Source organism: Myodes glareolus, chromosome 12 (assembly GCF_982192425.1).
Source record: "Myodes glareolus chromosome 12, mMyoGla1.1, whole genome shotgun sequence".
NCBI classification, from domain to species: domain Eukaryota; kingdom Metazoa; phylum Chordata; class Mammalia; order Rodentia; family Cricetidae; genus Myodes; species Myodes glareolus.
This window is the reverse complement of record NC_142037.1, coordinates 64,389,294-64,415,211: the sequence shown is the minus strand read 5'-3', so window position 1 is coordinate 64,415,211 and position 25,918 is coordinate 64,389,294. Positions and strand designations below refer to the sequence as shown.

The 25,918-nt window shown below is 42.4% G+C and overlaps 2 protein-coding genes across 8 annotated transcripts in view; one reads left to right on the top strand and one right to left on the bottom strand.

Moving 5' to 3' along the window:
- The window catches only part of Uchl3 (ubiquitin C-terminal hydrolase L3), a 43,957-nt gene extending 36,996 nt beyond the window's left edge, over positions 1-6,961 (bottom strand). Inside the window, exons 1-2 of one of the 4 annotated variants that reach the window (XM_085698249.2) lie at positions 6,855-6,961; positions 6,743-6,754 (exon numbers count right to left, since the gene is read on the bottom strand). In XM_085698249.2, coding sequence (XP_085554375.1) covers positions 6,743-6,754; positions 6,855-6,896 — 54 coding nt within the window. In that variant the 5' untranslated portion in view covers positions 6,897-6,961. Of the gene's footprint in view, positions 1-5,841; positions 5,866-6,742; positions 6,755-6,854 lie in introns of those variants that run through there. The other 3 variants (XM_085698250.2, XM_085698251.2, XM_085698252.2) reach the window with 3 other exon arrangements.
- A 9,798-nt stretch (positions 6,962-16,759) lies between these two features.
- On the top strand, positions 16,760-24,187 carry Commd6 (COMM domain containing 6). 4 transcript variants are annotated; one of them, XM_048421940.3, is made up of 4 exons: positions 16,760-16,822; positions 16,912-16,923; positions 20,106-20,258; positions 22,888-24,187. In XM_048421940.3, exons 1-4 carry the CDS (start codon positions 16,775-16,777, stop codon positions 22,936-22,938), a joined length of 264 nt encoding a protein of 87 aa, XP_048277897.2. In that variant the 5' UTR covers positions 16,760-16,774; the 3' UTR covers positions 22,939-24,187. The 4 variants fall into 4 exon arrangements, with proteins under 4 accessions (XP_048277897.2, XP_085554379.2, XP_085554380.2 ...); XM_085698253.2 differs by lacking the exon at positions 16,912-16,923; XM_085698254.2 differs by lacking the exons at positions 16,760-16,822; positions 16,912-16,923 and adding an exon at positions 16,965-17,112.
- Positions 24,188-25,918: the final 1,731 nt, after the last annotated feature.

Sequence of the window (25,918 nt, the reverse complement as noted above, 5' to 3'; positions counted from 1 at the left end):
CCAGGACAGTTAGAACTACACAGAGAGACTTTGTCTCAAAAATAACGACAACAACAACAAAACAAAACCAAAAAACGAAGAGAAAAGAAACAAACAAGATAACTTCACAAAGTATTCTGAAGAAATTAACTGAATATGGTTGCTGTGGAATATCTGTGTGCAGAGCAAGCAGGACGTGTAGGAGAGATTAACAGCCAGGAGCCATGCCACAGACATAAATTAATAGACGTGGGTTAATTTAAGTTATAAAAACTAATTAGAAACAAGCCTAGGCTATAGGCAGAGCTTTCATAAGAAGTTTGCGTGTCACAATTTTGGAGATGGTGGGACAGAGAACCACTTGTTACAATGCTGGCTTAGTCTTACAATCCTAGTTGAAACAAGAAGACTACTGTAGCCTCAGCTACATTACAAAACCCTGTGCAAAAAGAAAAACAGGAATGAGAAAAGAGTAGGGGTGGGGAAGAAGAAGGAAAGGAAAACAAGAAAAGTTATGTCACCAAAGAAAAACTGGTTCATCTTGAAATTGAGCCATAAAAGACAAAAAAAAAATGCCATAAAACATCTCAAGTCAAACAATTCAAGGAAAGGATAAGTGAAGACTCTGAAGTGGGAAGAGCCTCGGCATTTAAAACTGAAGTCCAGCCTGGGCAGAGAAGGGCAAGGCCTCCTTAACTGACCTCAGTGAGGCACTTCCATTGTATCTAAAACATAAGCAGTGAGGGTTGTTAGTGTCCGAAGCAGAAAATTACAAGATATTCTGTGCATTCTTCTAATACCAACCAAACCAAGGATGATAGTGCACAAACAACAGACTTTAGAGAAGAAAAACAAGCCCAAGTAGTTAGACGTCTACAGCAGCTGAGGGCTTGCACTGTGAAGACAGTCTGTGTGATTAGAACAGTACAGAAAGGTTAGACAGCTATGGTCTCGGAAGGCAGACATGGAAAGAGATCAAAGTCATACACTATGGCAACTTCAAAATGGCATGATGAGGCAGAAGAGTCACTACCATTGGCTGAGCAAAGGAGAGATGGCAATGCCTCTGGAAGGCAGAGGATGGAAATTCACATGTCTTTTTCAGTTATATTAAGTTTGAGGCAGTATAAGCATCCAGATGGAAATATCAAAGAAGCAGTTAAACGCACAGGTTCTCAATATGGTGGAGAAGGAAAGCTGAGAGGGCCACTGGGGCCATCTGTGTGATGACACACAGTATGAAAGCAGCACAACAGGAAACGTCGTTAGGGAAAACTACGTGAGAAAAAGATTACGTAGAAGGGACCGTATTAGTTACTTGCCCTGGTGCTGTGAACAGACAACTGTTCAAAACTACTTTAAAAAAAAGGAAGGGCTCACTCTGGCTCACAGCTGGAGGGTACAGGCCATCGTGGTGGAGGAAGCATGGCAGCAGGGACACAAACCAGCTGGTCACTCCGTGTACAGTCAGGAAGCAGAGAGAGGATGCTGGCCATCAGCTCTCCTTCTATTTTTTTTCTTTTAAATATTTTTTTGCGTGCACACACTTGCCACAGCAACCTCTGGAGGATAATTTCGAGAGTTGGTGTTTTCCTTCTATCATGAGGGTCATCAGACATGGCGGCAAGCACCTTTACCTGCTGAGCTGACTTTTCTATTCAGCCCTACACTCTATATCCATGAAATGGTACCCACAAATTTGGTTGGGTCTTCCCACCACCAAAGTAAACCTAATCTAGAAAATCCTCATCACAGACATACACACCAAGTTGACAATCACGGTTAATCTCACAGAGGAATTCCTGAGGAACTTCACACAAGGCAGAAGGGAGATGACCTAAGAAGTAACTGAGGACTTAGAAAAACCATAATTATCAGAAAAGTAAAAACGAAAGCGTGATGTTTCAGGAAGGGTGGAACAGGTTGTTCTTTGAATGCCACTAAAAGGATATGAGACACAATAACAGAAAAGCAGCCCGTGTGTGTCAGAAGTGTGATCACTACTGAAGTGACAAAAGTATTTATTGTGTGTGGTGGTTTCAAAGAGAGTGGCACTACTAGGAGGTGTGGTCTTGTAGGAACTGTGTCACTGTGTAGGCAGGTTCTGAGGTCTCATATATGCTCAGGTCACGTCTAGTGAGACAATTTACGTCATGACAATAATGGACTAAACCTCTGAAGTGTAATTAAATGGTTTCCTTATAAGAGTTAATGTGGCCGGTGGATAGTGTGGCGCATGCCTTTAATCCCAGCACTAGGGAGGCAGAGGCAGGCAGATCTCTGTGAGTTCCAGGAGGACAGCTAGGCTGTTACACAGAGAAACCTGGTCTCAAAAAAACCAAGAAAAAAAGAGTTGTTGTAGCTCTGGTGTCTCTTCAGAGCAATAAAACCCTAACTAAGGCACTGTGAAACGGTGGGTATGGAAGCGAGTTAGACAAGAATGAGGACAAGGAGGACAGAGGTGAGGTGGGAGCAACAGCAGTGCCAAATTCCGTGGTGGAAGTTTACAAGGCAGGGAAACAGAAGTGAGGCAGAAGCTACAGGAGACAGGGTATCCAAGGCCTGCCTGTTTGTCTCCCAAAAGTAGGATCTACTTACAGGAGAATTACTGGATTATTTTTTGATAACAATCTAGCAAATAACCTCCAACTCTACTTCTAACTTGGAACATTTACATTAAATAGCAGAACTATGTCAAGGTAGTTTAAGTTGCCTTTAGATATGAAACAAGAAAATGTTACTTCCTCAATAACATCACAACTAAGAATAATTCTAGGGAAGCTCCCTTTTCTAAATTAAAACTCTCTCACTCGAGAGAGAGAGACAGACAGACAGACAGACAGACACAGGTGTATAATGGCTATATAGATTTAAAAAAGATAGACCACATTCAAATCACACACAAAAAATTACATGCCAAGTCTAGTACAATGGTTACAAAGATCATCAACCATACTTTCTGAAAAAGTTGCGATTTCTTAATGCTCAGTTATCTGCAACTTTCCATCAGCTACTTTTATCCATTTAAATATATATATATATGTAAATAAGATAGAGCTTAAATTCTTTTTTTAAATGATTCTACTTTAAGTCCAATCTGTAGCATGATAAAATATCTTTAAAGGGGCTGACAGGATACCAAAAAATAAAAAATAAATTCACTGTCTGTCAGTGGATCTGCTACCACACAGGGAGACTAGATGACACCTAGCAGTCAACACTAACCTTCAGGCTGTAGACATACAAGGACTCTAATGTAGCACCAGACATTATCACAGTGTAAGACAGTGCATGCTCAAACTCAGAGTTACCAAGACTGTAACTGGCAGGTGGTAACACAGTGAAGTCGAGACCAGGCTCCTCTTGTGATCCACTAGGCTAAAGAAACAGGAGACGCCAGGGGTGGCCAGGTGTGGTGCTTGTAGCCTACCTGGGGCAGCAAAGGCAGGATGATGAATTCAAGGCCTGCTGGGATAATTCTCCAAATCACAAGTCAGTTAATCAAGTTTCTACTCATTTTCAGCCTTAGCCCTGCATAGAATGTGGACATTGATAAACAAAAAAAATTCTGGTTAAAGTTAACTACTTCTAAGATACTTGCCCATTCTCTAAATAAAAACACATTCTCTAATAACAAAAAAATCTGAGACAGTCTCACTCTGTAGACCATGTTGCCTCAAACTCTTGATTCTCCTCCCTCGGTCTCCCCAGAGCTGGGATTATAGCTGCCTGCCATCATAGGTGGCTAGAAAAGAATTCTGAAGCCACACCACACCAAAGCACAGTAGATACACCACACAAGTCTATCTCTAGTTAAGTCAGCTCAGAAGGGATTTCTGTCACTAGCCAATCTACTAGGTTCCAATCGTAACACCTTGCTAACTCCTTCACTGCACTTTCAACAACTGTTAAAGATTTATTTGCCTCATTTTACTTCCTGTCTTCCCACCGGAAAGAAAACCAGAAAACCAAGAATATTTTACCACCAAAGCATAACTAGCTTCTGTTCAAACAGCTGGGAATACAAAAGGGAACCTCAAGATATTATTTAATTAATGTAATTAAATGCATTTTTAATTTATCAAAGTCATCTAAGAATGAAGTTCTATATCAGTTAAATCATAGACTTTAACTGTCCAGCTATACAAGCTTACTTACAGTAAACTTGCTTAGTTTTTTTAATCAATTGATAAGGCTAATTACACTGATTTTTGAATGGTTAATCGTTCTTAAATATAAGAAAAAGCTGTTCTTGGTTATGTTCTTGTGCTTTTACATATCTATTATTGAAGGCTTTTATAGTCATATTCATAAGATACAAGTCCAGTTTTTCCTCTTATGGTTTGCCTAGTTTAGGTACCAGAGTAATATTGGCCATTTAACTGTTCCTTTTACATACACACACTAGTATTTCTTCTATCCATGATCATTTCAAGAAATGCCAAAAAAAAAAAAATCACTTTGGGAAACTGAACATTAATTCATAATAAAAATCTTTACAAATTAAGAAAAGTGGGAACTTCTTCAGCCTGAGAAATCCTCTATGAAATGCCTGCCACACTTCAGAATAAAAGAGTAAACGCTTGCTGAACTAAGATCAGAAAGAAGATACTTCAAATTCATACGTAAGCTATTACCAAGTGCAATAAGACAAGAAAAAGAAATAAAGGTATTTAAAATAGAAATAAGTATCTGACTGCAGAGAACACAACTGTCTTTATAGAAAATCCCCAAAGAACCTACAAAAAAAGGGAGACGCACACTTGACTTTAGCAAGGTAGAGAATGTAGGCAGATTTTTAAATTAGATTTCTAAATATAGCAAATAACTCAAAAACAAAATTTTAAAGCAATACCATTTACAAGAGCACCCCCCAAACCCATCAAATTTGTAGGTGTCCAAAAAAAATTTCCAAGAGCTATGTGCTCAAATAATCAAACACCGATGAAAGAAATCAAAGGCCTAAGCAATGAGATAGCCACACCTCCTTCAGAGATTACAAGATCCAATGCAATAATGATACATCCTCAACACACATCTGTCCACTCGACACATTCATCATCAATGTCTGTAGAAACTGACAGGGATCCTAAGATGTATCTGAGAGGTAACGTCATTAGAAAGGTACAGTGTTAGAGTCATATCATTTGAGAACTTAGCAAGCTACTACAAAGAGGACGACAGTGGTGAGAAGAGATGGACAACGGAACAAAAGATATTTCCTTATCGGTCAGTGTAAAAATGACTTTGCATTCCAGCTGAATAAACACCTTTTTCTACGCACAGGAGTCACAAATTTCTTCAGATTTACAGTTTTTCTCTTGATAAAGAAGATAAAGATGTGTTTGGAAAAGAGATGACAGATTTCAAAAGGGTGAGACCAGAAGAAAGTTGACATTCTCAGGAAAGTGCTGGGTTTTAAACGTTACACTTTGCTCAGATGCCTGACCGAACGCACAATAAACTCAAATAAGATAAAGGTAGTTGGACCAGTGAGTAAAGGCTTTTGCCACCATCAAGGACTCAGTCGAGGGAAAGAGTGAACTGAGTCCAGAAAGCTGGCCTCGGAACCCCCCACATGGGGAGAGTAAACTGAGTCTAGAAAGCTGGCCTCGGAACCCCCACATGCATGTCGCCTATCCAAACACAAAATAAATAAAAGCAGTAAAAATGTTTTGGAAAAAGACAAAGTATGTCACCTCTAACGTAAAGCCTACATGTTTTATATAAGAAATTTGCTAAAAAGCTTTGAAAACAAAAACAACATTCAAAAACAAACAACACCACTAATGGGGGATGGCGAGATGGGGAGGCTTGAGACAGTCGCAGTCTAGACTGGGCTAAAACTCAAAATTCTCCTACCTCAGCCTCCCACAGGTTGATACTGTAGGCATGTTCCACGATGTTTGGCCTCAAAAAACATTTTTTAAAGTAGACGATAAATCTTTATCCTTTGGCTATGAGAAGGAATGTATTGGAAAAGAAAATTACATAACAAACTAAGAGCATGGTCAAAAGTGAATTAAATGTTGAGAGCGGAAGAAACAGGCTAAGACAATACATACTTGTGCAAATAAAAAATTATAACTAATAGGTGTTTCCTAATTAGGGAGCTACAGCATCCTCACTTGCCATCCCCAGCCCCAATCTTCAGTGCAGGTGGCCAAGAATTGCAAATGACAATTAAACCGGGCTTTGTATGGTACAAAAGGCTAAAACTACATGGTCCACATCTTAAAAACTGGAAGAGAAAGGGGGCGTGGCAGGGAAGAGAAGCAACTTGATGGGGCAAGAGAAGATTGCTGGAAGGTGATTTCATTGTATAGGTTGGTGGATGGAATTACCAGAACTGGGTGGGCAAGTTTACGAAGCCGGGAGTCGGGAAGTGTTGGCAAATTAGTCACCTAGAAGGGACAGGGGCTAGGAACATGATGAGACGCAGCAGCAAGGAGTCAAACCAGGAGGGAAGAGGAACAGGGGATACCAAGGGAGCGTCAAGCAAACCTCAGAACCCAAGGCCCCGGGCAGCGTTGGTGACTTGGGGTCCGGCCGAGGGACACCGGAGCACGGGCATCTCCGGGAGCCAGGTGGTGGCCTAAAAGGGGCGGAGCCGCCCACAGGCACAGACGGGGCGGGGGGGAGGGGGCTCCCGGGATGAGATCCCTGGATCCTCGGGGATGCAGAGGTGAAGGCCAGCAGCGAAGAGGCTGGCGGCGAAGGCAGAAAGGACTCCGGGGTCCGGGGTGACAGACACCGCACTCACCTGGTTGGTGACCTGAAACGAGACAGAAGAGGGTTTAGGGACGCGCGCAGGCGAACCGGCGCCGGAGTCCCGACTCGCTCGGTCCCCAACTGCGGCTCCTGGCCGCGCTCACCTCGGGGTTGGCCTCCAGCGGCAGCCAGCGCTGACCCTCCATGACGACTCCGCCGGCCGCTCTCCAGCTCTGACAGCGGCCGCGGCCGCCACCGCCGCTTCCGCCCCCGCGCGCTCCGGCCGGCACCATCCAAACGCCACCGCGCGGGGGGAGGTCAACGAGAGGAGATCCCCAATCCCGGGCTCTTCGCCTCCTCCTACGGAGGCGCCACTCGGATATCACTGTTTAAATTACTGTGCAGAGCAAACGTGAGTAATATAAGCTGTATCCTATTTCACGAGGAAAACAAAGCCAGAATCAACAGTGATCTCCCCCTCACACTTGGACTCTCCCTGCCCATGCGAGCACCCGAGCTTTACGCATGCGCCACACGCTGACCTGGGCCGCGTGCTTGCAGGCGCTCTCACTTTCGTGCAACGCCAACCAGAAACTCTAGGGGGCGCGTCACGGAGTCCCACTCAGAGGGTGGGACGGGTTTGCTAGCCTTAAATCAGCCAAGCCAAAGGTTGACTCCTAGGAATCATGGTCCCCTTTCTTCTTTGTGAGAATACTGAAATGTTATGTTGGCTTTGCCAGCTGTCTCACTGCCGGAGATTCAGGTAATAGGCAGGTGATCGATATAGGTGATAGGTAGCTAGATACTCACTTCTGCTTGAGAAACAATACGGAGCCTCTACGAAAGATGAATCGATATACTAAACGTTGGTGCAAACGGAAGGACTTTAAACAGCATTTTAAATGTACCTTCTCCTTCACACTAAATTCTAAGATGCCAGATGTAATAAAAATTTCATTTTCTTCACATTTTTTAGGGTTTGACTCAATGGCCAGTGCGTAGTAAATTCTCGAAGAATGTTTGAGGAGTAACGCTGGAGAAGTAGAGGAATGGTAGAACCCCTGTCTGGCATGCATGAAGCCCTGGGTTCCATCTCAGCATCACAAAGGGGAGGTGAAAAGCATGGTTGGGGATGCAGAAATGCCATCTATCAATTACGTGGGAAATGCAGAAGAGAAAAGTTTGCACAATTAAGGTAGCATTCCTGGGGACAAAGAGGCAGATGCAGATTACAAAGATATTATTACAAGGAGAAATCCTTTTTGATGTGTAGGAGTCAAAAGTCATGACTCCAGAATTTGGACCTGACATATTGCTATTCTGATTCCGAGAAAAGGAATTCAGGGAAAGATTAGTTAAGAAGTGGGGGAAATGTTATTATACTGAGATTGTCTTTCTTGGGGAATTTCCAACTTTAGTCTCCCACACATGTTCTGGCTATTATTTTTATACCTCAACGGCTTTTCCAATCCTTTGACTCCTTCCTATCTGATGCCTTGTTGCAGTATCTGCCCAACTTCGTGACTTGGTAAATCTGGCAGTGTCTGGCTCATGGATCTGCCGTGGTGCTTGCCATGTTCTCAGTCTCTGCTGAGGCTGGTTGGCTTGCCAGGGGAATTGCCAGACCACTTCTCTTGCTCCAGACTCCTGAGGTTCTACACTGTCTCTCCTCTTACTGCTTGGCTAGTACTCCACACAACATCTTCATCCACTTTCCATGAGAATTTCTTCCTGGGTAGACATAGGCCATGTTTGCCTCCTTGTGAGATCCCAACTGCAAAACCAATACAATCCCACACAATTTTACCTTGAGAAACCAATGAGATTGCTGGGCAAAGCTGCAGAGCATGGAGGCGGAATCATTGGCAGGCGCATAGTGAGCCCAAAGCATCCACTCTGGAAAGTCTTCATCAAACAAAGATGATAGCTACATGTCTTTCACCTTAGAGAAGTTGTCCTAGCACCCCACAGAACTTCAGACTCCCCCAAAAGCATACAAACTTATCTGACTTTTAATCTCTTTTTTTGTTGTTGTTTGTATGTTTTTTTGAGACAGGATTTCTCTGTGTGACATCTTTGACTGTCCTGGAACTCTCTCTGTAGACCAGGCTGGCCTCGAACTCAGATTCGCCCGCCTCTGGCTCCCAAGTGCTGGGATTAAAGGCGTGTGCCAACACCACCTGTCTAACTTCTGATCTCTTAACTCCCAGTTTACTGGGTTAACTTCCAGCATTGTCCTGTATGTGCCTCCTCCAGGTTTACAAAGCCTCAGTCCTCAGTCTTGGCAAAACATGAGTATCTGAATCTGAGGCACAAATTTTGATTCACTAAATACAAGATGGGGCCCATGATTTTACCCAATATTTAAACTTCCCACTGTCTACATCCTTTGCCATATGGCTTTGGAATTTTTTTCTCCTAGGGGACCAAATTCTGCCCATATGCTTTATTTATTGATTCTGGGTTTTGATTCCTTTCATCTTTCAAAAACTAACTTGCAAATTCACCAATAACACTTGCAGTATTTTTGCAGTCAGTCACAGACATGTACAGACCTCCCCCACCCCATGTATGAGTTCCCTCTTGTGCCTGGTGGTGCATGCCTGCAACCCCAGCGCTTGAGAAGTCAAGGCAGGAGAATCATGGTGAGGACTGTCCCTAAGTAGGACCAGCTGGGACTGCCCCTTAGTGAGTTCCAAGTTAATGGAACTTAGTGTTAGTTATGTAGAGAGTCACTGTCAAAGGGCGGGGGAGTGAGAAACAGGGAAAAAGAGAGAGGGAAAGGCAGAAGACAGAGGTGAGATGGGAAGAAAAGACAGAGAGCCAGGAAGAAAGAGGGCCAATCCCCTAGTAATCTGTATTACCATAAAGCCCACTATGCATACTTTTTCCACCATCAACAATCTTATGTTATGCCAAGTCACAATATAATCTTTTCAAAGACACTTTAAATGGTAATTAAGTGTAATACCTACAGAGTCTGGGATTCTCATAACTCAAGAGTCATGTGGAAGAGCTATGAGCGAGGTCATGCTTGCTTCTGCACAAACTGCTGAGTTATAATGCCACGTAGGTAACTGTCAGCAGAACTTATGAGCAGCAAAAGGTTTTTGGAGACTTTTAAATGTATAATTAAAATTTTTTAAGAATTGATGACTACGTCTGGGTGCAGTGGCATGCACCTGTAACCCAGCAGCTTAGAGGCTAAAGCAAGAGAACTGCAAGTTTGAAACCAGCCTGAACAGCATGCAAATGTATCCTGCCTCACGAAGGAAAAAAAAAAGGAATGAATGAAATTCAATACTTTTCAACGCTTGACCTAAGTTTAGCACAATGGTTGTAATCAGCCCAGATTCAAGTCCAACTCAACTGCCCCAAGGGAATCAACATCTCTGTTTAACTACATTTAACTTCAATCCATCCATGGCATGCCACCTTGACTATTCATTATCCTATATTACTTTTATTAATAAGAAATGGTTTCAGTTGTCATTCTGATGCACCTGTAGTACCCTGTCATCTGACTTAATCCTGGGTTGTACTGCCAAACCGTCAATTTAAACACAGCCTAGCAAGTAAAAGCATGCCGGTATTACACAATTTGATGACACCTTTGTTCACTATGAAGTAATAATTCTCAACTCGTGATCATGACTACCATAAAAATGACTGCGTTTCCATATGCCCGACAATTCACCTGTTTATATCATACCTTTGAAAGTGTCTCTAGCTAGGAAACTAGGAAGACAGCTAAGTAGGTACCGTGTTGCTGTGCAAACATGAGGACAGGACCAGAGTGCAAATGTCCAGTACTCAAGTAAAAGAAAAAAAAAATGGTGTTAACCTTATGTGGTGGGCCACACCTTTAATTCTAGCGCTTAACACGAAGAGACCAACCTGGTCAACATGACCAATTTCAGGCTAGTCTGAGCTACATAGTGAGATATTGTCTCCAAACAAAATAAAACAGAAAGAAAAAAACTGGGGTGTTATGGTGTGTATAATTGAAATCCCAGTGCTAAGGAGGCAGACACAGGACAATCCTTGGAGCTCGCAGGCCAGCGAGTCTCTCCAAATCAGTGAGCTTCATGTTCAGTGAGCGACCCTGTCCCAAAAATAGTCCAGTGGAGAGCAATAAAGAAAAATAGCCAACATTGACCCCTGGCCTACACACACGCAAGCACACACACACACACACACACACACACACATACGCACACACATGCACACACACACACAAGCACATATCAAACACAAACCAAGCAAACTGTATGCTCTTCCCTTTAGCCAAAGGTTGGCGACTGTGGTGGTTAGTTTTTTCAGCTTGACAAAAATGTAGACTCTCTCAGGGGGCAGCTATATAGCCAGATCTGTGGGAGACTATCTTAACGACCTTACGGCAGGAAGACCCATCCCCTATTGGGACCATCTTTCCCTAGGGAGCGGCTTCTGAACTAGCATGCCTGCATTCACTTTTCCTCTGCTGCTTGGCTGTGGGTGTGATGTGAGCAGCTGTGTCCGGCTCTGGACACTCCATGGCTCCCCATAGTGAAAGACTGCCACGTGGCTCTGTGAGCTAAAGTGAACCTCCTCCCCCTCGGTTGCTTCAGTCTGAGCAACAGAGGAGAAACGATGACGATTGGATGCCACCATTTTCAGGTGAATGGTTGAGTTGGTCAGGTAAAATTTCCGTGTTTATAGAACAGTTCATTTTGTTTTCATTGCTGCTGTTTTATTATGTGGGTTGGTCAGATTTGACTCAAAAGCTAAGAATTTTAAGACTTTCTTTAAGCTATTAAAACCCCTTAGCCTGCTAGGAATATTAATTGTGTCTAGCCAAAAGTGCCCATCTTTGTTTATGTTAGCCGCTGATTGCACAATACATAACTCATATTCCTGAATAGCCTGAAGCATAACATTCAATCCCCTGGGATCCCTGGAGGATTCCACATGGCACGCTCGGGGTTTGGAATCTCTCTGGAGGCCTCTGAGGTTAGAGTTTCAATCATATGTTAAGCCACACTGCTGGAAGTTTTACTTGGGGGCTAACTGTCTAGCACACCCAGACTTCTGTTTCCTGTTAAAATGAGGAGGCGTAGGTATGCTTTAGACAGCCGACAGACTTTGGAAGTCTGGGGATCGTGGTGACGACAGAAACTGCCAGTGTTTGTTCAGAACTGTGGCACGAAGGAGCTTTGCTGTGTCTACATACATGATCTCATTTACACACACGAGAAAAAAAACATTGAGGAACATTAATAGTCCTCTCTTTATAGACAGAAAAGCTGACACTCAGAAAATCTAACAAGTCACCCAGCAGAATGATGGAAAGGGACCTCAGTTGGGGTTTAAAAGGTTCTAAAGCCCCAGCACATCAGTAACACATCACATTGTATTGGTTTCCTACTGTTACTGTAGTCAATGTGTGTAGCTTTAGAGAGGCTTTTTTTAAAAAAAAAAAAATGTGTGTTTGTATCAGGCCGTGGCAGCGCATGCCTTTAATCCCAGCACTCGGGAGGTAAAGGTGGGCCTCTCTGTGGAGAGGCCAGCCTGGTTTATAAGAGCTAGTTCCAGGACAGGCTCCAAAGCTACAAAGAAAAGCCAAATCAATAAATTAAAAAAAAACAATTGTGTTTGTGTAGCACCCTGTGCATGTTTTGTAGAGGTCAGAGGTCAACTGGAGGTGATCATCAGATATCTTTCTGGGTTGCTACCTCTGTTTCTGAGACAGCATCTCTCCCTGAGTCCCGCCCTCAGAGATTTGAGTAGACTGACTCAGAGGGCAATGTGCTCACCAATCCTCTTCCCTCTGCCTCCCGGTGCTGGATTTACACCTGTGTCCTATGGTGCTTGTCTACTTTACTTAGGTGGTGGGGATCCGAACTTGGGTCAAGTGCTTATGTAGCAAGGCCTTTATCAGTGAAGCCATCGCTGCAGCCCAGAACTTCAGGGCATTAAGCAGCAAGAAGTTATTATCCTACAGTCTGAAGGTAAAACTTCTGAAATAGATATTACTGGACTGCAAGGTATCCAGAAGGCTGTATTCATGGAATCTATGTGGGAGAGTCCATTTTCTTTCCCATTCTGGCTCCTGGAAGCTGCTAGCCTTCTTGGCCCCTTAGCCCCTTTTCTGTGTACGAAGCCAGCAAATGGGGGAGTCTGTCTCACATTGTTTCACTCTGACAAACCGCCTGTGACTCCGGCTCATCACCTCCACCCTTGTGATGAAGGACACAGGTCATCACATTGCTCTCACCTGAGTAACCTGCTTGGCAGCTGATGTGTGGCTTTAATTCCCACGTGTGATGTAAGGTAGCTTATTCACAGGTTGTGGATCAGGAAGTAGATATCTTGGAGGATTTTGACCACATACACTGATGGAGCAGGGTAGTACTGTATGATACAAGAAATATGTTTAGTGCACCTGCAGTTTTTGTTTGTTTGTTTCCCTAGCATCTTTTCATCTAATTTGGGCTGAATCATCCTTATCTCTCCTGCTGGTGATATCGTTCATCTCTGGTACACTAGTGACTTCACCAATTGCACAAATACACCCTTTGTAATAGACACCATCATGGGTCACAGAGCAGACAAAAAGTAACGCAATTTCACCTAGCATTAGTTCAAGGAGTGGGTAAGTGACTCCGTAGGTTAATCAGTCTTTCTTTCAGAACTGAGATTCAAGACCCGTTTCCTCTTTCCCTTTGTGTTTCCTCTGTCCCCTCGGAATATTAGTCACGTGGCTGGGACTCCAAAGACACCCGTCATCCATGTCTATAGATAGATCCTCTTCCCCGCAAAACAAGTGGAAAAGACAAAGGAAATGGAGTCCAGGAGCAAAGAAGAGGCCAACCCAGGCCCGAGAGCCAAGAGAACGGGCTTTTTTTTTGCTATGCAACTCTCCCAATTCTCTCTGCATGCCAGTGTGTTCCTCCCTTCCAGCTCAGAGGCCACAGCTGTGAGACACTAGTTCCTGCTAATTTGCTTAGACTATTTGATTCAGATTTGTATCACTGGGCATTTAAAAAGAAACTAAAACTTAATGCTTAAATAGGAAGAAATGTCTTTTGGTTTCCTCCATTCCCTTTAACCTACATTACATCAAGAGTTCATGACATATAGCACTGTGGACTTCCTCTTATTCGAGACCAAAGAGTTTTATTGAAAATGCTCTTACAGTAGTTTCTGGTTTACATAGCATACTTAGATTTGTTGGGTTAAAATAAATTTTTAAAAGGTATAACGATGTGTGTATAATTTTGGCAATTCTTGTTACTTCAAAAAAATTTCTATTTTTACGTTTTTAATTTTTGATGTGTGGGGGAGCAGGGATCAGAGGATAACTCGTGACAGTCAGGTCTCTTATTTCTCTGTGTGGGTCCTGAAGATCACCCTCAAGTAGACAGACTCAGTGGCAAACTTTTTGACCAACTGAGTCAGGTTGCAGGTTACAAAATCTGTATTTTGTAAGTTAGAGTCGAATGCAAATTGTATTATCTTATAAGATGTAGGCCTGAAAATAGCAATTTGGCATGTGTTTATTATAACATGAAAGAACATGGATTTGTAGAATGGAGGCTTTCTGAAGGACCGTGTCAGGGGAGTTACAGGTTCATCATAGTCAGCCATGAGGTGCCTGAGGTGGGAGAGCGCTAGCATGGATGTCCTCATACCATAGGCATGATGGGGTCTTGAAGGAAGAGCCTTCATTTCCAGTAGGACAAAGAGAATGTCTGCGTCTTATAGGTTTTCAGGAGTGGGGTGGGGCAGGAAGGGGGCAGAAGGAGTGCAAACTGCAGACCAAGTGACCAAGCCTGGCCTAGCCTTTGTACCAGGAGTCACAAGGCAGGGAGGCCACAGGAAAAGTAAACTTGTTGTTCAAGGTTGTCTTAAGCTGCACACAGCTGCCAGGGGCGGGAGAAAACTCCAAACAGAAGTTTTTATCTGATCTATACATCAGCAGAGAGCCTGCAGGGACCTGCGGCCTGATATCATAAAGAGAGTGAGAGGGCAAAGGGCAAAGGGCAAAGCAGAGGAGGGTCTGTGATCTAACAGGTCTCTGGAGCAACAGATTTTTTTTTTAAATGTTGACACAAAAACACTGCTCTCATCTTAAAGGGAATAAGAGACTTTATTCTGGAGCCTTTTTGAGTGACCATAGTCGGGAACACAGATTTAACTTAACCCAACTTCCACATTCAAACATGGAAGCAGTTTCATGAAGTTTTTACAGGATTACAGAACAAACAAAGTCATAAACTAAGGCAAGTCTAAAATGCATTGATGGGCTGGGAGGTGGTGGCACCTTCCTTTAATCTCAGCACTCGGGAGGCGGAGGAAAGGAATCTCTCTGAGTTCAAGTCTAGCCTGGCCTACAGTGTGAATTTCAGGACAGTCAGGGCTACATAAAGAAACCCTATCTTGAAAAACCAATAAATAAATAAATAAATAAAATAAAAATAAATGCATCGATGGGTACATCAGAGAGACAGGTACATAGAGCAGCATGCAGGCCGTAGCTCTAGGTGTTTGCTGTATTTTCATTAACTAGTCCAATTCAACTGTGCGAACTGTTTGGTGATAGGTAGAACTCTAAAGATGTTCAGCCTGCAAAGAGTCTCATCTCTATTCAACAGCGCTGAATTCAGGTACTACTCAGAAAATGTCATTTCAGTCCTATACCTTATAGCTTCTGGGAGTTAGTCTAGAATATTTGAGGGTGTCTTATTTAATCATTTGAATTCTTTAAAACAGAGAATGTATGTAGGCAGAGACTAGTTTGTTTCCCGGCCACCCAGACCCGAAAATAATCACACAGAAGGTCTACTAATGACAATACTGTTTGGCCAATAGCTTAAGTGTATTTCTAGCTAGCTCTTACATCTTGAATTAAACTATTTCTAGCAGAGTAGGAACTGGCTGGTTAGGTTACCAGACATGAGGGAGACATGTTCTACTGTTTGCTTTGGAGCGGCAGCAAGTACACAAAACCATGGCTGTGAATAGTCTCGAAAAACAGAGAATCTCAAAAAAAAAACAAACCAGCAAAATACAGAAACTGCATGAAACTGAGTGCTTCCAACAATTTGCATGAGTTTAAAAGCAGATTCCACCTCAGGTCCTTGGGGGAGCCTTATCTGTGGAGCTTTAGATTAGGAACTAAAGAGAACTGGAGTCCTTGGTAGTATTCTGATTGTGGGCAGAGTAGGTAATTAATGTTAGAATATAGGAGCCAGGTGGGGAGTCCCTTTTTCAAAAAATAAAAATAATATATATAAAGTATATATATATATATATATATATATATATATATATATATTATATTAGCTTGTGGCTAGAGTGTTCTTTGGACGTAAGTGCTTAAGTATCCAGAGATGCAATACTCCTCCTTATTATGTATAGTCTGCATTAAAGCAAATGCGTAAAGCAATGACCGTTGGTAAATGTGGATGACACATGTACGAATTTAATGTGAAAATACTTTCATTTTTCTAAATAAAATGCTGGTATGTGAATAAAAATTGGCGTGGGCATTCTATGCAGAATGCATCTGCGGTAAACTGGAGAGAGATGAGGAGCTGCTGAAATAGGGTTGAAATTTGAATAAAGACAGCAGAGGTTTTTGTTTTTTAAGGCATTCCGCTTCACCCTTCCATCATCAGGCTAGGCCAGGGAACTCAATCCCAAGGATGAGGATTTGCCAGACAGCCGCAGTTAAAGTCACACAGCAAGATCCATGCAAGGGGGTGTGGCCGCATCTCCTGCAAGCCTTTCATTCGAGATCGCTGAGTGGAGTCGCTTGCGCCCAGGCACAGCCACTTTGCGCTTGCGCACGGACAAGCCCACTCCTTTCCCGACAGTGGGGGAGGCGACGTCCTGAAGGTTATTCGTCCTTCACGAGGTTTCCTCCGCGTCCTTGGCCTTTCTCCCCACCGATCTTTTCCTCAACTCAGTATATCCTAAAACTGATGTTTGATTGAGTCAAGTCCAGAATTGCATGAAAATTTATTTTCCTCGCTCTCCCTAGAGTGGGCTGGGCCGGAAGCGGAAGTGCTGGCCAGTGTCTGCAAGTTCCAATCTGGCCATGGAGGAGTCTCAGTTCAGGGAACCGGTGCTGGACGCCAAATCCGAGGTACGTTCGGCCTAGGAGGAGAAGGGGCTAGGGCGGACAGTGGCGTGGGGAAGGCTTTTCTCTGAATCGTGTTTCTGCTTCTGTTCCAGGTCACCTGCCAGGTGAGTGGATGCCCCATGCTGTCTCGCTGCGGCGTGCGGTCCCCGCCCCTCTTCGTGGGTCCTTCCCCAGGGCTGCATTTTCCCGTTGGACCCGACACGGTAGCCACTGCTGGTGTAATTTAGGCTGCTCTGCCCAGAGAGTGCAGTGCAAGCTTTGTTCCAACTTAATTAGTCAGCTTTTATTTCAAGGTAGGAATATGGTGTTTTAAAACGGGGTTACGTGAGCAATTATTTACTATGTTTGCAAAGATAGCTCCCGTCCTTTTCTTTTAACTTATTGTTTGTTGTGTTGAGACAGAATCTCACCGAGTAGCCCCGACTAGCCAGGAACTTTTCTAGTAAGACCAGATTGGCCTTCAACTCTCAGAGACCCACCCGCCTCTGCCTCTGAAGTGCTAGGATTAAAGTCACGTGTCACCAAACCCAACCATTTCTTCAAAGAAGTTATTTTGAAGATAAAGTATAAGTTTTCTAACTTTTCCTATTTTACATTAAGAATAAAAAATTTACCTTTCTAAATTAATAATAACACTTCTCCGAGAAAGTCAGAAAACTGGAGTGTTGGACCAGGAGTTGCCTAAGGTCACATAAAATATAAGGAAGTGATGACGTGAAAACATGCTTAGAGTGAAGGGCTGTTAACATTTAGTTTTAATTTCATTTTTAAAATTTTCATGCTCTTCACTGAACGGTTGCGACTGGGTTTAAACTCAGCTTGTAGCTCACACTGCCCTCGAACATGTAATTCTCTAGCCCCAGCATCCCAGGTAGCTGGATTTACGTGCCTAGTACCCTGGCTTACCTTGCTGTTGCTTTTGAAGGATCCTGGGATACCGATAAGCCTGTTTGTCTTTGCATGCATTATATGAGTTAGTGGTGCTGCGTTGTTTTGAGATTTTATATATATATATATATACACACACACACACACACACTATTGTGTGTGTGTGTGTGTCTGTACAACACTTGGGTCACTGGAGGCCAGAAGAGGCCTGGATTCTTTGGCATTGGAAATGTGGATGGTTGTGAGCTGCCATGTAGGTGCCGGGAACCGAACCTGGGTCCTATGCTAGAGCAGCAAGTGCTTTTAACCACCGAGCCATCTCTTCAACCAGAGTTAGCTGAGTTGGAATCATTGCCATTATTCACCTTCAGGAATTATTTTGTCCATTCGCTTTGCATTGTGTGTTTTATTAAAGATGCCCTGAGACTGAACTATACTGGGCTATAGGTTTTTATTTGTTTTATGGAAATTTTCTACCCTAAAGCAACATAAATCTATCCCTTACACTTATGCAAGTCAGAAGTGTGAAACCAGACTTTCAGGACCAAGGTGAAGGAAGATTTGGCTATATTTCAAGTGAGGGTCTCGTGCTTGTTTTTTCCTGTTCTTAGCTGCCTCCTTTCTTGGTTTGTGGACTATACATGGTCCCAGCCGCTGCTCCCTCTTCTGACTCTGACCCTCTTGCCTTCCTTCTACAAGGACTGATTACATTGGGCTCACATCCAGGGACATGCAGCCCATGGTCTTAATTTCATTACATCCTTAATGCTTGCTTTCTCATGGAGAAAGCCTCAGTGGTTAGGACATGGACTCATCCGAGTGACCCGTGTGCTGTAATCTCTTCCACATAGTGATTGTCTGGTGATTGGTCATGTGATTATATACATAAGAAAAACCAAGATAATTGATAAGACTATTAGAATCAATAATGAATTTATAAATATCATTCAGTTTGGGGTTTTTGGGGGGTGTGTGGTTTTTTGCATGTTCAGATACAAAGAGCTGAAAAATATAATTTTTAGCAAGTTTTACAACTTGAAAAGAAATTATACAGTAGATTGCAAGTAAGTCCACCAAGCTAGGCATGGGTGCTTTTTAATCCCAGCCCCTGTGTGGCTGAAGCAGCAAAGGCGCCACAATTGTGAAGCCAGTCTGGGCTTTGCAGAAAAATCTTGTATCTGAAACTAAATCAAAACAAAACCAAATAACAGATAAAAGCAAACACTTCTAGTGAGCTGTTTTGCAACTTTATGAGGAAACTCATAGGACCATCAAGGTGGCTCACTGGATTAATTAAAAGTATTTGCTACCAAGCTTAATGACTTGAGTCCAATCCCTGGAACACATGGAGAAGCAGAGAGTAAACTCAATTCAAGTTGTCCTGTGACCTCCACGTGCCCAAGTGAATACAAGTTAAAAAAAATTTTTTTAATTGTGTAAAGCAATGAGTCGAGCATGTAGGGACCTTGGAAATTCTTATTTGGTCCTAATAATTAGAAACTGGAAAGTTGGCCGCTCTTCCTGTGTCTGTCAGAGAAGTATATCCCAAGGCGTACATTAGTTTCACTGCAAAAGAAAATCAGCCAGTCAGCACGTATGTTTTGGTTGCCAGGCATCCTCTCATGTTTGTAAGACAGACAAATCCTTGGTGTCAGTGCCCAGAGCTGCCTTTATCCAGTTCTATTTGATGCCATGGCAACACCGAGGAAGCATCATCAGGAGCTAGATTAAAAACACAGTAGTCATTAAGCTTTTAATCTTTACAGTCAAACAGACGTGGGCTTCTCTTCTCGTTTCTGAAGTGTGTGACCCTGAGCCCATCACCTAAGCTCTCTGAAACTGGGTTCTGTCATCTGCGAAATGGAAATAATAACCTGTAAAACTGGTGACTCAGTGAGGCACTGAGCAGGTGGCCGCTGCACAGCACGGCCCCTGGCATGTGTCTGTCACGAGGACTGATGGAATCTAAAGCCTGGCCGTCACCACTCATTGTAATGGTGGGTTTGAGCTTGACACTGTAGGGAGGGAACAGCCGGAATGGTGACAACCGTGGCACCCATCTCTGTTTTAGGACTTGTGGGCATGAAGCATGAGGAAAGGTTAACAAATGCTCATTTGGTGTGCCTAATAGAGAAGTTAAGTGTGCTACAATAAAGCCACTTTCCACATCTTTATGCATCTGCTGGACACTTCGGTTCCTTTGACGTTTTGCTTTGTCCACCTGCTTTCTGGTCCTGCTTGTGCCCTCTGTTTCCTCCATTGCCCTTTGACCGTTTGTTGCCTCCCAGCGCAAATGAAGCTGTTTGCAGGCCCTGTGACCAGTACTGAAACCAATACAAGACGGAAGACAGAAATTGTGTATTGTTTCTCACGTGATGCTTGTGCTGCTGTGTTACAGCTTGTAGATTTTCAGTGGAAACTGGGCATGGCTGTGAGCTCTGACCGCTGCAGATCCCTCAAGTACCCGTATGTGGCAGTGAAGCTCAAAGTGGCCGATCCTTTTGGCCAAGTAAACACCAAGACCATCGAAATGACAATCCCACAATTTCAGGTTTGTAGTGGAACTCACTGAATTTAAGTTGTACTGCGGTTTCAAATGCTGTATACAGTCTTAAGGGAAGATGTTAATTTATTTACTTGCAAGTTTATGTACTTTAGATGATTAGTTATTTTCTCTGGGAGTTTGATAAGTTTTTTTTCTGTAAGATGTATTGATTTGTTCTTTTAATTACTGTAAAAGTTTTTGATGAATATATTTAGGAATATTTCATCTTTTCTATAGGATACTTACTCTGTGATTAACTTCTTATTGTTTTTCGTTATGTTTAATAGTAATTTTAAGCAAAAGTAATCTTTTTTGGCTAGCATTAGATTTGTAGACTGTTTACAAAATGCAATTCAGAGCTAATACATATTGTTGAGTCTTACTAGCTAGAGATTTAAGTAACTCAGTAGTTTAATATTATCATTTTATTTACCTTCTATTCAAGGAAGAGGACAGAAGTGTCCTAGTTAGGGTTTTAATTGCTGCGAAGAGACACCATGGCCACGACAACTCTTATAAAGGAAACATTTAATTGAGGGAGGCTTTCTTACAGTTTCTCAGGCTTGGGGAGCATGGTGGCATACAGGTACTCATGATGGGCTACATCTTGGGTTGCAAGCAAGAGGAAGTCTGCTTACTGGCATACTGAGGGAAGCTTGAGTAAAATAGACCTCAAAGCCTGCCCCAACCTTGACATACTTCCTCTAACATGGCCACATCTCCTAATAGTGCCACTCCCTTTGGGGGCCATTTTCTTTCAAATCACCATGGGGAGTGAACACTGTCTAATTTCCTTTTGAATATATATCATGAGAGATGCCTATCGTTAGCTGATTTAATGGTGTGTGCAGTTTGGTTTGGTTTGCTGTGAGCCCTTCAGTAGCTGAAGCAGCTCTCAAAGGAGAGTTGGGCACTCCAGAAAAACACCATAGTGAATGAAATGAAAATAAAAGCTTCATTTTTTTGAAGACGATTAAAAAAGGCATTGGTTCTGGGCTTCCTTTCTTGTTGTTTGTTCATTTGGGGTGTATGGGCATTTTGTCTGCCTGTGTATCTGTGTGCCACATACACGCACTACCAACTGAGGCCAGAAGAGGGCATCAGATCCCATGGAACTGGAGTTTTAGACAGTTGTAAATGGCCATGTGAATGCTGGCAGTGGAACCCAGGTTCTCCTGATGACTGGAGCCATCTCTTCAGCCTGCCCTTCCGTTTTTGTTTGTGGTTGATGTGGGATCACCCATGTACTTGGTCATGTGAGGTAGGTGCTACCTCTAAGCCAAGGCCTTCCCTTCCTATCCTGGGCATCTGGAAAAGTCTTTAATGTACCACTGTATGACCTTCGAGTTCCTCTTTATAAACTGTATTTTAAGGGGCTCTTGATAGACAAGACTGCATACATTTATTCTTAATGATGTTGATAGGCATCTGAAGGAATGGGGCACGAGGAAAGGAAGTAGTGTGTGGTCATGGACTGAATGGGAAAGCCAGATTAGCCTCAGACATTCTAGTCGTATGTGCAGGCTCTTCCTTCATCTCCAGGGTGTTTCTATGTTTTTTGTTTTTTGTTTTGTTTTTTTTTTTTTGGCGGGTGGGGGGTGGTGGTGTAAATAAATTAGCAAACAAATCACCTTATCCCTGAAGCATTGCTGAGGTATAATTGATAAATAAAAATGTTTTCAGTGTATACAATGTGATTTGATAAAAATATATGTTGTGCAGTGACTGTTCATGAAGGTGATTATCATGTACATTTCCACATGGTGTGTATAAATGTATGTGCACTGAGAACATTTAAAATCTACTCTCATAATCTCACAGTATACTGTTAATCATACTCAGCATTCTATACATTAGATCTTCAGAATTTTTATAACTAAGTTAGTGCCCCTAGCCAACATCTTCACTTTTTCCTCACCCCTAGCACCTGACAACTTCACTCAATTTTCTGTATCTGAGAGTTCAACATTATTGGTTTTTTGAGACAGGGTTTCTCTGTAGCTTTAGAGCCTGTCCTGAAACTAGCTCTTGTAAACCAGGCCAGCCTCAAACTCACACAGATCCACCTGCTTCTGCCTCCAGAGTCTGGGATTAAAGGCACCCACCACCACCGACTGAGTTCAACATTCTTAATATAAGTGAGATAATATAGTGTCTATCTTACTGTGTCTGGTTTGTCTTTACCATAGTGTCCTCTGGGTTCACTGTGTTGGAAATGGCAGGATTTCTTCTTTTATAACTGAGTGATTCCATTGTATGTATGTGCCTATACATGCAGCATGACAGATAGTAACCATATATATGTGTACACACGTAAGGGATTTGAACACTTGTGAATTTGCTCTCCATGGTCGACCTTCAGAGCCAGGATTGGGAGGTTACTAAGACACCTGAAGAAGTTATGTACATGTGTCATGTTTTCTTTGGGAGGCAGTTCTCCTGTTTGTTGTTTAGATATGGGCTTCTTGAGGTTTTTCTCAGATATGCAATGCCTTCTTGTCTAGGTATGTTTGTTTCTCTATGATCTTAGGATGTAACATTAAAATGCAAGCTATGTGTGGTAATTATATATAATTAATAGAACTATGTAAATAGACTGAAAAAGTAAAATTAATATTTCCCCCCTTTTCTCCAGAATTTCTACAGACAGTTCAAAGAAATTGCCGCTGTCATTGAAACTGTGTGAGGACTGATTCTGAAGTAGTGGACTCTACCTTCCAGAAAAGAGCTGCATACGGATGAAAGATATTTATACAATGAAAAGTGAACTTCTGGGGCTGGATAAGTGGCTCAGAGGTTAAGAGCACTGGTTGCTCTTTCAGAGGATTCAAGTTCAAGTCCCAGTAACCACATGACAGCTCACAGCTGCCTGTAACATCAGGACCATGGAGTCCTACACCCTCCCACAGACATCTATGCAGGCAAAGACCAATAGGTAGAAAATTAAAAATTAAAAAATTTCACTTCCCAATTTTTTCCCCAGTTTTTAAAAAAAAATTGATAAACTCAAATTATTTTAGTGGTGACCAATTCTTTGCCTTTTCAGTGAGCTAAAAGTGTCTGTTGAATACTAATGTGTGTGTATGTAATTATATCTCACCAGGTGAGTAAATGATACTTTTAAATGTAGCACAGTTTTGTATATTAGGATAAAATTTTCATATCTTATTGATACAGATCTAACTATGAATAAAATCTTGTATATGAAGTTAGGAGAGTAATCTTGGTTAAAGCTGCTTTACAAATTCAGTTTTATAACATTCCCTTTGAAATAATTAAAGGAATTACTTACAGAATTAGTGCGAAGAATGGGATCTCATTCAGACATTTGTAACCCGGTTAAGGTAAACCAGTTTCTGTTTTGTTGGAGTAGTCCACTGTTTCTGCTGTTGCTATTTGTAGAAAATTTGTCAGGATACACACAGAGGTGATCCTGTCCCATCTTGTCTGAAGGTCAGAGAGTTTGAGCTTATTTTTGCTCAAAGTTGTTGACACTTTGTGTTGACACCCAAGTTATTGACAACAGGTGTGGCTGCTGACAAGAGGTCTTGACTTAGGGTGTGGTTACTTGGTATTTTGGGCTTTAAGATGGCCCGTAGAGGTAGATCCCTTCATCCTGACTGAAGGTCAGAGCACTGAAGCATAACTACTCCTTTTGAAACAGGAGGTTTGACTTAGGGAGTGGCTGCCTGCAGGATACTTGGTCTAGGGTGTGTTCACTACCCCAAACATCAAATACTTTGCTCAGGAATTAATGGATCCATGTCTCAAGTACTGGAGCAAGTAATTGTTCTGGTTGCACTTTGTATCATGGTTAAGCAATCTTTTGCCTTCTTCCCCCTTTTAGTATTGGGGTATAAAAGTATACGAAAAATAAACATGGGTGAACTCAGAATTCAGCATTCAGTATTTTCTGAGTTGCCCTCCTGGTAGTATCCTATGTCTCTGTGTTTCTTTCTTATCTTTGTTTTTCCTAACTAACATTTCTAATCCTCACACCCCTACCCTGAAACATACAAACCCTGCAGCTAGGACCGCAGCAGAAGTCATCCCTAAAAGGTGGCTCGTGACAAAAATTCATCACCAGTAATTTACTGTGTGCAGCACAAACCAGAGCATCTCCTAGTAGTGTCTGCACATTTCTACCTTCTTCCATGCCTGTTGTGTTGTGGTGTTCTGCACGAGAGTGGTTTCTAGGGGCTCGTAGATTTGAATACTTGGTCTCTGGTTTGTGGAATTGTTTGGGGAGGATTAGGAGGTGTGTCACTAAGTGGACTTTGATGGTTTCAAAAGCCTATCCCAACTCAAATGACTCTTTATATGCCTGGAAGATCAGGATATAAGCTCTCAACCCTATGCATGCCTGCCTGCTGCCATGTTTCTTGCCATGATGATCTTGACTTAGCCTCGGAAACTAAGTAAGTTCCCCTGCTTTTTTGTTTTTTTGAGACAGTTTTTCTGTTTAGGTCTGACTGTCTTAGAATTCTCTGTATACAAGGCTGGTATTGAACTTAGAGATCCGTCTGCCTCTGCCTTTCAAGTGCTGGATTTAAAGGTGTGCACCACCTCCACCTGACTAGAAAGCCTTCTGTTAAACATTTAATTGTTGCCTTGTTTATGGTGTTTCTTCAAAGCAATAGAAAAGTAACTAAGATACCTCCCAACCAAGTGTGGTGAGCTGAAGGCTGCTTGCTTCATTTTTCTTGATTCTCCACAAATACCTCACATTTTTAGAAAGTTAGCAAGAACACCCTGATCCAGAAGATGGTCTCGGATTCTCTAGAACAGAAGTTCTGGATGGATGTGAGCCACCATGTAGGTACTGGGATCAAACCCAGAACTTCTGCAAAAGCAGCAAGTACTCTTAATGCTGAGCCACTGCTCAAGCCCTTGATGCCCTGTTTGCAAAGCAGTTACACCTCATACTGTACAGAAATTTCAACCCTGGAATGTGTCCTTAGGAATAAGAGAAATTTCCTCTTGCATTGCTTCCATGAGACCCACTGGGAGACTGTTCCCTAGTCTCTTTTGTGGTTGCCCTCCAGAGTGTATGACTGGGTTGCAGCTTGCAGGACCTGGTAGAAATGTCCTAAATATATTAAGACTTGATTATAGATCACTGCTTAGCATTTTCCAAGCTCTCCTGTCTTTAGTTCTGAAATGATGAACTCAGAACCGAAGGATGGACCCTACATCACTGGATACACTTGCTCCAAGTAGTAATCGTCTGACTTGCCCAAGTAAAAGCCTCATAGTGTGAAATAATATATTAGAGAACAAGTAATTTTTCTTCTATTAACAGTGAAGAGAGAGGAATGAGTACAAAAGAGACTAGTGGATTGCTAAAGGCATCCTAGAGTTTCTAGGCAACTGACGGGACAAAAAAAATATAGTATATATCCTTCAAACTACCAATAATAACTATTTACAATATGCACCTCATGTATTTAAAATTCGTTTGTAATAATCCAAGATACTTTGGAATGGCCTACTTCATTTTCCTCTTGTCTGTTTACTCTGAAGTTGCATGATAGTTATATGACACACATGGAGCATACAACATGGAGTGCACATCTAAAAGATAATGAAAATAAAATCAGAACACTTCAAATTCTGTGAGCCCTATATAACCACCTGTATCAAAAGCTGTTTGACAAAGGATGCTG

Coding starts and splice junctions, on each gene's coding strand:
- Commd6 (XM_048421940.3), top strand. CDS start 16,775: ATGGAGGAGTCTCAGTTCAGGGAACCGGTGCTGGACGCCAAATCCGAG. Junction 20,259..22,887: donor TGACAATCCCACAATTTCAG/GTTTGTAGTGGA, acceptor CCTTTTCTCCAG/AATTTCTACAGACAGTTCAA.